The following is a 12,376-nucleotide window of genomic DNA, read 5'->3' as shown; positions in this document are numbered from 1 at the left end:
GGCTTTGAGGATGGAAGGATGCAGCAGGGCATACTGAGGGCATGATGGGTGGAAGGGTGTTGGTATAGGCAGTGATGAAGAGGTGGGATGGCATGTGGCAGCGTTACGGAGATGTCAACCTGGCCGGGGAGAGGATTCTAGTGTGGAGAGAGTGAGATAGACAGGGTGCATCTGGCTCTGCAGGTCTGACGCCCAGCCTCAGGTCAGACTTTATGTTGTGAGTAACTGAGGACCGTTGAGTTTTGTCAAGCATAGCCATGGAATAACGAGAGCTGAGTTTCAGCAGGTGAGAGCAGCTTTCGGGGAGGGTTGAAAGGAAAACACCAAGCAGAGGGGACTGGATGGGTCCCTGCAGAAACAAAGGAGGCCGGACATCAAGGGGTTGCTTGGAAGAGAACTTGGGGGGCAAAATGGAAGAGAAGAAACAGATGATATGGAACAGATGACTGGAGTGTCATGGGAGAGTGGGCAGAGCAGACATTGGCTTGAGACACTGCCCAGGGGCTTGGACCTCCAGGCTGAGTGGGGTGGGAGGGCAAGCCTTTGCAAGATCTTCTAGCGTGATGACCGGCACCACTATCAGCACTGCTCAGAGCTGATGCTTAGGTCTGGAGCGTCTGTCTCCAAACTTCTAGTTCCATCTGGCCCACAGTGGTCCTGCACAGTGAAGTATCCTGGTTCCACAAGCACCCACATGTCATATCACTTGCTCCTCATCTCTGATGGCCTAGAATTGCCAGTGACCTCTACATGGGAACCACTGCCTCCCACTGTTTTAGGGATCAAACCCCGGGCCTTGTGCAAGCTAGGTCAGAGCTTCATCACTGAGCTTTACCTCAGCCCGCCACTCTCCTAAAATCTGATGAACCACTCCAAAAGAAAAAAAAAATGGGGTAACTATGTCTTCATTTCTTTACCACCCCAGTGCCTAATATATTCTTTCCTGCAACATTTCATTAGCATTTAATTCAATTTGATTTTCAATTTGTCTCAATTCAGTTCAGTTGAGTTCAAAAAACATTTAGAGAAGAGGCAATGAGAGATGTGGTTTGGTCAAGAAAACAGTGGATCTTAGGGATTCAGGGTTCCAGGGAACGATAATAGAACATTGGGAACGTATAGTGGGGAGGAGGCGCTGAACTCCTGAACCTGGATACTTCACCATAGAGACCACTGTGGGTCCTCAGCACCATGGGATGGGAAGCATGCTTGTGTAGCAGGCTCTGCCTATATGCGCTGTGTGCTGTGTTTTAACTGTAAGGCCGGATGCAACTCAAATCAACTCAAGCAATTACCATGTGGACAGGAAGTCTGGGCTGGGCCTTTCCAGGGTTGGTTTAGTAGCTTAGCAAGTCAGAATGCTTCCTCAGTATTGCTATAGCCCTCTTAGCCTTTCCTTCCTTGTCACAACAGAATTGCTACAGCTCCAGGCATCATGTCACATGCTCACACCCTAAGCAGGAGGGAAGTAGGGGACACTGGAATTTGTCTTAATGTGACTTATGCCTCTTAACAACAAGTCTATCTTGGGACCTTCTAAAAGACAGTCCTGTACTTTTCACGGGGTCCATGCTTCTTCCTCATAAGCACTGTCAAATGGGAATAAGATTGCCGCTGATTGGCTCCTAACAGTCATGAGTCATCTCTTAGGAATGGCACATTGCCACACTTTTTCTTCTGGCATGCTAGCAGAGGATGCATCTGTTAGCTCTTTCTGTAATAAGCTGTGTAACAAACCACCCCCAAAATCCAGTGGCTAAAACAACAAGCATTTCTTTAGCTCCTAAGTCCACAAGGTCAGTGGCTCACTGAGCCTGGCCAGCTGTTTCTTTGGTCGCAGCTGGCTCATTTGCCTGCCTGCTGGTGACTCTAGGCTGGCTTTGGCTCACCTCCAAGTGTTTCTGTTCTTTGGCAGGCTCACCCAGGTTTGCTGTCCTGACCAAAGAGCAAGAGAACCAGGCAGTGTGGCGTTCCATCGTGCCTGCTACTATCCCATTAGCCGAGTCTAATGACAGTTGTGCTCCGGTGGGTGGCCCCTGTCCAGCTCCTTAACAAAGAGCCTGGATCTAGTGAAGGGTAAGGAGTTGGGCTCATCCTCACCTTAGAAAGCAGCCTCAGATGAAGTGGCTGTGGGGAGTTGACCTTTGAACTGTGCCATGTTGCCACTTCCTATACCAAGTCTGTACAAACTGAGACCAAGGCTGAAAGGGAAGGGTTTAGAAAAATCTCTAGGGTGGGAAAACAGAAAAAAAGAGTCCCAGCCTACAAGGCAAAATGCTGGTTTTCAAATTTTGATCCCATTCATGACATGGTGCAAAATTAAAGGAAGGTCCCTTAATTTCTGTGGCCCTCAGATTCCTTATCTATCCCACTGGAGTAAAAATCCCTATTCTGCATGCCTTCTAGGATCAGGAGACGGCTAAATAGGGCTATGTTAGCAGAAGTGCTTCGTAAGTGAAAAGCAGGATTTCAACAACCATGATTCAGTGTGAATATTCTGGGAGGGACTGATTAAGGAGGCAGCCAGGAAGGCAAGCTCAGGCTCAGGCAAACAAAGACAGCCCAGTCCTGGGGGGGGTGTTGTCCGGAGGAGCCTCAGTCTCCTTTGGGAATACACTGATGGGAAGGAGGGCTGACATTTGCTGCTGGAGAATGTGGGTCACGTGCATTACACAGGGTGATGTGCTTGGCTGACGAGAAGGCCCTAGTGGACACTGCTCCAGTATCCAGCCTGTCCTGGTCCTCATGATGAGGGTCCCCAAAGCCCATATGCCTGCTAATGCTGAACACAAGTCTGAAAACCAAGTGGACAGGAGCAAAGTGGACACTGGGAGGCCTTCAGGTACCAGACGCAAGAGGCCAGCAGCAGCATGCAGAATCAGAACTAAAAACTGCTGGAGAACTTGGGCCTATGGCCTCTCCTTTTCTGAGGTCAACTGATCACCTCCTCCGTCGAGTATGGTGTTAACACAGGGATCTGTTTGATCCAGAGCTTTCCCACCTATGTACCTGGATCTCAGACTTGCAGGGGGCTGGGTGCTGCCAGTGCCTGTGGCCCTGGCCAAGCTTGTTTGAGCTCCTTTGGAGGCGAGGTAAGAGGCATGTCTCTCCCTACCACAGGGGAATGATGGAATCAGATTGCTTTCCAAACATCCAATCCCAAGAATGGGAGGAGGGCTAGACAGCCTCATGTTGTGTACCAGGGGTTACTTTGGAAACTGGAATTTAGTAGGCTTCTGTTGTGGGCTGTCTGAACAGGGAGACTCTACCCAGATAGGCGACACTGTAACAGGTGATTACAAACTTAATTCAGTGCAAATTAACTTATGAAACACAGGTGGGGGTGGGGCACATCTTCCTGGCAGGCTTTACTGGAACATTCAGAGATAACGTCAGATTGCAGTACTATTTGGTTCAGAGGCTCAAATGGATGTCATCAGGACACATTTTCTTCTTCGTCCCCTATGACATCTACCCTATTGGATTCTTTCTCCAGTTTCATGGTGACTCAAGACTTACATCCTGCCTACTTGAAACTGAATGAAAAGAGGCTGTTTTTCACCTGTCCCTCACTCATCAGTCATAGGACCACTGTCCCTTTTCCTAGGCTATGTGCCGATTGGCCAAGCTAGGGCCACATGCTTTGCCCCTAGAGTTGGGATGGCTCTCTCCTAAGTCAAATAAACTAGGAGGAGGGAGCAGGTGCTCCCAAAAGGAAAATCTGGATGCACTGAGTTGGGAGTAGGACTCAGTTGTGTGAACCTTGAGCTAAGATGCAGCTGCTGAGTGTGAGCTGAGAAGACGGGGATAGAGAGCGTGCTGGCTCAGCCATTCCTTCAGTGGGCCTGGGTTGGGGTAGTGGAGAGCAGCAAGCAGCTTCCCTCTCAGGCTCCTCAGAAAAGAGTCAGCAAGAATGGTGCTTAAAATAGGGATGGAAATGAACTTAATGAGACCTAAGCAAGCCATTTGTCTCCAGGAAGTGACATTCAGTTTTCCCTGGAAGTTCTCAGATTAAGTGGTTTTACAAAATGCCAAGGTGGAACACAGAGTTTGTTTTCAGTGTTAGGAGAGAAAAACAGTAAGTCAGTCCAATTACAGAGATGTTGCTTGAGGGTTCCCTACGTGCTGGGGCCTGGGCCAAGTGCTATGGGGACTCAGCCATAGCAGAATGAGGGAAGTGGAGTGGGCCCAGAGGAGCCCCCTGAGCTGATGTGGATATGGGAAGGGTGCCTGGGGAGGGAGGTCTTTCTTGAACACAGCAACCAAAGGAGACTTATGTGGAAGAGGTGTTGTTTTAAACCTGGAAGAATGGATTTATCAAGACAGCCTGCCTGGGCACAAGCCCACCTGGTCTTCACTAGTACAGTGCTTGGTATAGGGAAGTTGAAGCCATCTCTTGTACCTGCATCCCAGAGGCAGGTCTGTTGAGGATAATTAGAGAGATGATGCCCACATCTCCCAAGGCTCTGTATGTTTCTATGTCCATTCTGAGTCAAAGAGGAGGAGTTGATTGTACTGAGTGGGTTTTCTGCTGTCTGTGCCTATTTTGGGATCAACATTTATGTATACATATACCTGTGCTTGCATAGGCCTTTACCTACATGTACATATATGTGTACAAATACACATGTGACCTGTCTGTGGCAATACACAGGTATGCTTGTACATACATATCAATTCTCAGGTCTGGACTTGGGGAGGCATGTCCCCTGAGTGTGCTAGTATTAGTCAGGGTTCTCTACAGGAACAGAATCAATATGATTGATATATATTAAAAGGGGATTTATTGGATTGACTTACATGATATGATCTGGGCAGTCCAACAATGGCCGTCTTCACACTGGAGAGGCTGAGAAGCCAGGAGTCCACAGGCTGGGTGCTGAGGACCTGGAAGATCCTAGAGAGCTTCTGGTCTCCATTGCATGTTGTAAAATTGAAGAAGCTGGCTTCTAATGACCCCCCCAAAAATGTTCTAGCAATGGCAACAGCAGAGTAGATGAACTTTCCAGGGACCTCCTTTGATCTAGGAACTCTCACCCTGGGACCTCCTTTGATCTGGCTGCTACCGGAAGGTGCCTCCCGTATTTAGGGTAGGCCTTCCCACTTCAATTATGTAATCAAGACACACACACACACACACACACACACACCAACACAAGCATGCTCAGATACCCTTCTCCCAGATGATTCTAGGGTCTGTCAAGTTGACAGTTAACACTGACTGTCACAGTACCCAAGCCTGTCCCAGAACACGTGTGGCTCTGTCCATGCATGCACATAGCTCTATGGGCTGTGCGTCTGTATTTACATGTATCTGCTGGCCTGGTCACCAGCATGCTTGGGCATGCCCATCCCAATGAATGCTCATGATGGTGATGCATGCACGCGCACTTGTGTCTTCTGTGCCTCTGCCCTTCAGGTCTCATCCGGCTGCAGGAACTCATCATGGCCCCATCCAGGTACAACATCCGCTTGAAGATCCGCCAACTCCCCATCGATTCCGATGACTCACGACCCCTGCTCAAGGAGATGAAGCGGGGCCGGGAGTTCCGCATCATCTTTGACTGCAGCCACACCATGGCAGCCCAGATCCTCAAGCAGGTGGGTGAACACTGGTCAAGCTGAGGGATGAGGGTAGGGGACCACCTCTCCTTTCCCAGGTACTGGACCTCAGCTAGCTTCCTAGCTGTCTCTCTGGTTGGCTGTATGACCTTGTGGGCAACTGTACTCCTCAGTGCCTCAGTAGTACCAACAGCAGAATGATCCTTACATTTTAACTTGGTGAAGGATAGATGATCTGCCCCATGCCCTGTCCTGGTGCTCAGAGTGTCACAGCATAAACAATGTCTTCCTGCCCACCCCCATCAGGCTGCCTAGAGGCATGAGAGCAGAGCCCTGCAGAGCATAGAGAGGTCCTCCCATTCCTCGGGAGCAGCCCCCAGATGCCTCACTGCTTCTCCCAGTGACTAATTCCCCATAGCCTACAGCACTTGGTAGTACTTTCCTATGACTGGGAGGCTTCTCGAGGTTCTTTGAGCCATCTGCTGAGCTTCTTGCTGAGAAGGAAAATGGTTCTCATACCTGGATGAACCTTCATTCCCAAACAAGGTTCATGCTGGTGACAAGAACCAAGCTCTGCCAGACACCTAAGAAAGTACCAGCAAAAACACTTGCATCCCATTTCCAGGCCATCGCAGTGAAACCCCAGACATTCAGTACCAGCCTGTGCTTGTGTAAAAGGCAGTTATGTTATTCCTGAAAGTATTCCTGGTAACTGGAGGAGACCTTCTATGGGGCTTTGACATGTGATCAAGAGAGGCACAGGTGTCAAATAGGGGACTGACAGACACAAGTCTTGCAAGAGGAGGGGTCCTGAGCAGGAACCAGGACATTTTCAAAGCCATGAAGGGGTTCGAGTACCACCCTTCATTTGTGGGACCCACCCTGACTAGCAGCCTCTGTCCTTGCCCACCTCAAGAAAAACTTGGCACACGGTAGTTAAAAGGCTGGTTCAAGGCACATGCTTGAATGCCACTACTCAGGAAGAAGAGACTTGGAGGATCATGAGTTCAAGGCCAGTCTGAGCTCCATAGTGATATCCTGTGTTACGAGAGAAATAAGGAAGGAAAGAAGGGAGGGAGGGAGAGAAGGAGGGAAGGAGGGAGGAAAGACAGGTTGGTTTGAGAGTCTGTTTGAGTCCTGGGGATATAGCTCAATTGGTAGAGAGCTTGCTTAACATATGTAAGGCTCTGGGTTTGATTCCCTGAACCACATAAACCAGATGTGGTAGTGCATGCCTGAATCGTAGCAGCCTAGAAACAGAGGCAAGAAGATCAGAAGTTCAATGTCATCTTTAGGCACACAGCAAGTTTAAGGCCAGCCTGGGATACACAAGACCCTGTCTCCAAAAAAAAAAAAAAAGATTGTCCTGTTTCTTCCCTTTGTGCTGTGTGCCTGAGTCACCATCCTGCCCCCCCACACACACACACAGCCCGCCCCATGGACAGGGTTCATATTCCCCCTCACACAGCTCTGGGGATGTCAGTGAGATAGGACACAGAGCTGACACTGGGCCTGGGGCAGAAGTCTGTCACCTGTGCTGTCTGGGGCTTCCCCTCTCTTCCCTCTCTGTGCGTGTAATAGATATGCTTATAACCTTGGTTTGCCTAAAGTTACTCTATAGGTACCTGTCAGTTGTCATTAACCATGAGAGCAAGGGTCATTATCACAAACAACTGACAGGTGAGGGGGCTGAGGCTGACGGGAAAGCCTTGGGCCCAAGGTCACCCAGCTAGGAAGTCAGAATAGTCCCAGGACCATCTGACTAGAAAACATCTAGAGTTACAAATAAAAACTTGGAGCTCAGCTTAACATGGATTAAAGGAGGTTGAGGCCTTTGCTGACTGCTGGCCTCCTTTGACCCCTAGTGGTGCTGATGACAGAGAACATGCAGCAATTTCAAGGCTGACCCTGTGCCATTTTCTCCCAGAGTCCTTGGTGGGCCCTGCTTTCTGAGGAAAATGCATTACAGTCATTAGTGTTATAGATTACAGGCTTCTAATAAAACACATAAGATATATCACACGGAGACCTCATGCTGCTGTGTAATAATAACCGCACAGCAGCATGTGGCATGTTGTGTGGCTTGATGGTACTCAGGGAGGTCTCTGTATGCCTGTGGTACTTGGGCTGAAAACAGCTCCCTCAGGCCTCACTGACTGGGGCATTGACTCTCTCTCTGGAACCAGACGGGTGAGCCCAGCCACATGGAGCCAGGCACTTGAGGTGGCTCAGGCTTGTCTGTCACGGTGTCTGTGAGTGACAGACTCAGACGCTGACTGAAAACCCAGATAGCAAGACACCTCTCCCCAAGCCTACAGAACTGGGAACCTATAAGAGTGTGACCCTGCGCTGTAATCTTCCTCGGGTGATTTTGCTGCACAGAGAAGTTGGAACCTGCTGCTGTCTGTTAGCCAGTTGGTGTCCCGATTGAGAGGTCTCAGAAGACACCCTAGTCTAAGCAGATAACCCCAGCTAGCCCATAGCTTGTCCTGTCCTGCCCCCCAGCTCCTCTACCCCTGGTGAAGGGAGCACTGCCAAGGTCTTCAACTGCTGGCTGACTTTCTGCTTCCTCGCAGGCCATGGCCATGGGCATGATGACGGAGTACTATCACTTCATCTTCACCACTCTGGTAATGTACCTCAGGGGTCCTGTGAGGAAGGGTGGGACCCCATCGAATCAAGGGCACTGGACCCTGACCTGGGGCGGTCTGCTGGGGATGAGTGCTACAGCTGGAAGAGATTGGAGCCTTCCTAAAGGCTGTAGGTGGCTCCAGGTAAGGCCACAAAGAAATATTTGTGACCTAGCCACTTTTGAAAAGCCATGCTGTGTTTTTAAAGCTAAGGGCATGGTCTCTCGAGCCAGAGTGGAAAACAGCTTCTCTGCTAACTGACCAGAGAACTTCAGATCATCAGACCACTGTGTCTCATTTTCTTCCTCTGCAAAATGGGCTTCTACCTCCTTTCAAGACCTAGAGAACAGAGCTTGGTTGGTGCAGAGCTGGAGAAAGAGCAGGTGTTCATCTTTGGATAACAGCCCCCCAGCCCTCCCAGCCCATGCCTGTTGCAGGCCTCCTATCATGACTATGGCCATCTTGGATTCTGCATCAGCCACACTGGTCAGCCCCTTGCTGTCAGTGGGGCCAGCCCACCTGCAGGCTCCAGATGGGTCCTGTCCAAACTCGAAGAACATTTAGGACCATTTAAACCCATTAGGATAATTAGTTGTGGTTTGAGATCAGTAGAATCAAGACATCCTCTGCCAAAGGGGTACACCATCACAGAGCTGCCTGGCTTTGGAGCCAGCTGCACCTTCTCCTCCACTCTCCATCATCCAGGGACTGTTCCATCCATCCAGGGCTTGGGTCTATAGCCAGAAAGGTCCCACCCCTGTAGCTCTGCAGGCCTCTAATGGATCCTTTATTTGTGGACACCCAGTCAACATTTCTCTAACATCGGAGTTAAGCAAAGGGTCTTAAGATGACCAAGCCTTCCTCTCTGACTTCCTCTACATGTCTGGCCCTGCTGCAGCCAGCCTGTGACGTCAGAGCACAGGCAGACAGCCATGGAGCACAGCACAAGGAGATGCTAGGTGCTGTAGGGCTGGTCAAAGATACGAAGTTTGAGGATTTCCAGAAAAGCAGGTGCTTGAACTGGGCCTCGAAGGATCAATCAGAGCTCACTCAGGAAGAGAGAGGAAGGTAATTGCACACCGAAGGAACAGCATAAGCAAAGACCAAGAGGCAGGTTGGCTCTTCAGCGATGTGCTAGAACTGGCTTGTACTGGAGCCTGAGAATCAGTTATGTTCTCATAGCCCCATGCCGTGTTCTTATAGTTAGCCGTGGTATGAGGACTTACGCAACAGCAGTGGGCCTCTGCTGCCAACAAAGGCTCCCTCTCCACCAGAGAACACTGAACAGTGTTACCCATCCTCCACCCGAAGTATCCTGTGCCCATGCAGAGCTGACTATGGATCACACCTGGGCACCTGTCAGGAGTCCTATGGAGAGACAGGGACCCTGGAAACTGAGGGCTGAGACCAGGCACCTTCTCCCCGAGGGCTTTCTGAACCTCTGCCCACTTTACCTCCCTGTTCCTGGCCTTTTCTGACCATGCTGTATTCTAGGAAGTCACTAGAAGCTTAGGCTGAGGCACCCGATCCCTGGTAGCATTCCAAGGCAAGACTAGAGACGGTGGCACCCCAGTGGCCTGGGACTTTTTGCAGTAATGCCATTGTCCGTTGGGGTCAAAGAGCTCAGAGAAAGAATTCTAGCACTCCAGACCCCTCCTCTAGCAACAGGAAATGTCTATTTTTCTTAGGTCTCTCTTACTTAATCCAGCCATTCCACTGTTGATTTACCCAACAGCCATCAACAAATACTAGCTAAGATCCCAGGCCCTGAGCTGGGAACTTGGCTAGGAGGGTGAACAGAGACGAACCTGACATAAGCTCACACATAAGCTCTGAAATTTCCTTCTGTGAGCAAGCCTTTCTATCTGCAGGGCCATGGAGTGCCCAACCCACAGCAGGTGCTCCTTGATGCCTAAGTGCGGGATGAGTGGATGAATGACTAGCATGCAAGGCAGACTGCAATCAGTGAAATCAGTACTCATCATCAGAAGCAACAGTTAAGACCATGGGCTCTCATGCTAAACTGTCTGATTAGGATTAAGATGCTTCACTTCCAGGATGTAGAGCTGGTCCTTGCTGCCCAAGTATGAGAACCTAAGTTCAAATCCACAGCATCCACATAAAAAGCCAACACAGCTGTGCACACCTATAACCCCAGAAGTGGCTGTTGGGGGAACTACTGGGGGTGGTGGAGAAGGATCCCAGGGGCTTTCTGGTAACCAGCCTAGTGCCAGGGTCAGTGAGAGAAGGGACCGTATGAGTTTGATAGAGCAGACAGGACACTGAGGTCCTTCTCTGACTTCTGCGTGCACATGCATACACCACACATACACAATAAAAAAAAAAAAGATGCTTTACTTCCTTAGGCAAATCTCCCAAGTCTATGCCTCATGTCCCCATCTACAAAACAACAAGAGCCTGCCAGGGTTGTTAGGGTGGGTGTTCAATGCAGCGATAGTGGCAAGGGACTTGGAACAATACTTGTCCCTCAGTGCATGTTAGTGTAAGTGTTAAATAAACTAGTTAAGCACTTTGGCTTATGCTTCCTATATGTCCTCCATCTACCATCCTGGAAAGACTCAAAACAACTCTCCAAGAGAACTTCAACTCTCAAATCTCAAGAAAAAAAATGGAAACTGAGGCTCAGAGAGGTGACTCAGCAACAAATGGCAGGGATTTTCCCAGCTGGGAACTGTCTAGTTGCCAAGCGCTCTGCTGACACCTGTCACCACACAGCGTCCCTAGCCTCTTCTGGTGGGTTGATTCCTCAAGATACCTGGCTGTGCTGATCCAGCATGGTGGTTGATGCTAGTGGAGTAGACAGAACTCCCACAAATCCCAGGAGCACCCATACTTTACTGCTTCCTAAGCCTTCTGCATCTGCTGATTTTTTTTCCCTTCACAGCCACCAGGACAGAGTATGTGCTCTGCTGTGCACTGACTGATGGGAAAATGGCACTAGGGCGATCTCGTGTCCTGCCCAGAGTCTCACAGCCAATCAGTGACAGCAGCCTTGGCTCCAATTCCGGTCTCACCAGTGGCTGTTCCAGTCACTGCTCTTCCTCCCTGCCCCTTTTAGAGGCTCAGGAGACCAAGCCCTTCTAGAACGATGTGACCCCCACAATGCAGACAGCTCTGTGGTGGAATGTGTATTGAGGTGTCTCCCAGAGTAATCTTAGCAGCCCCCATCTATCAGAGCATCCACTGTGTCCCCCTCAGTCCTCTTCCCTGGTCACATCCCGTTCCCAGCTTCAAGATCCTCCTTCCAACCCTGTTGGCTCAGGACTCCGCCTCGTGACTCTTCTTCTTCGTGCCCATTGGTCAGTGGAGTCTGTAGAGGGAAGGACAGTGGCATTTGGCATTTATCTTAGGAAACCCACATCACCAATCCTTCGCCTCTAAACATTTCTCCAAAGTCTCTTCTCCCATGCAGAAGACATTTTAATTACCCTAGCTGCTATTATCGGTGGCAGCCAGCTTTGAGCCATTCCCAGATAACCCCGTGCTAATCAGCCCCAGCTGAGCCCCTGGTACATGTCATGTGTAGGTAAGAGCCTGGAGGTGAGAAAAGAATTATAATAAATTAATAGATAAGCAATCACAATTAATGCCACTTCCCGGCAATAACAGTTATATCATGGGAAAGATATTTTCATCTGTCGTTCCTTGAGGCCATGTTTTCCAAGCTCTGGCTTCTTCCCATTCAGACCCAAGGGATGCTAATGAATTAGTCTATTATGTTATGCTGAACATTTCTAAAAGGTCCCCAGTCGACAGTGAATTCAGTGTGTCAACATTTGGCATTGGAAATGCAACTTTTTGCCAAGTAGCAAAGTTGCCCACAGTTCACTGTGTAGAGCACTTAGGGTCTTGGCCCAGGGCAGTTTGAACAAAAAAGCAAAAACTGGAGCTGGACAAAGAGTCCTCTTCACTGACTCCTGGTTGTCACAGGGATGGGGGCACTCTGTGTCATAAGATCTACCACACGTTGCAGGAAAGCCCAGACCAGAAGGTGGCAAGGAAGGAAGTGACTGAGCCTTGCTACCCATCAGAGCCCCTTATGATTTGAATCTGGAATGTTCCCCCACAGACCGGCACTTCGGATATTTGTTCCCCAGCTGGTGGCAGTATTTTGGGAGACTGCTCCCAGAAATAGTCACCAGAAGTGGGTCTTTGAAGGGCAT

At 49.7% G+C, this 12,376-nt stretch overlaps 1 protein-coding gene across 1 annotated transcript in view; it reads left to right on the top strand.

The window, feature by feature from the left end:
- Positions 1 to 12,376, top strand: part of Grik3 (glutamate ionotropic receptor kainate type subunit 3) — a 232,720-nt gene that overhangs the window by 154,644 nt on the left and 65,700 nt on the right. The window contains exons 4-5 of the mRNA XM_008850200.3: positions 5,420 to 5,601; positions 8,139 to 8,192. Of these exons, the coding sequence (XP_008848422.1) occupies positions 5,420 to 5,601; positions 8,139 to 8,192 (236 nt within the window). The remainder of the gene's footprint in view (positions 1 to 5,419; positions 5,602 to 8,138; positions 8,193 to 12,376) is intronic.

Source organism: Nannospalax galili, unplaced genomic scaffold (genome assembly GCF_000622305.1).
Source record: "Nannospalax galili isolate Female #2095 unplaced genomic scaffold, S.galili_v1.0 scaffold944, whole genome shotgun sequence".
Classification (NCBI taxonomy): domain Eukaryota; kingdom Metazoa; phylum Chordata; class Mammalia; order Rodentia; family Spalacidae; genus Nannospalax; species Nannospalax galili.
This window is presented reverse-complemented; position numbering and strand designations above follow the sequence as displayed.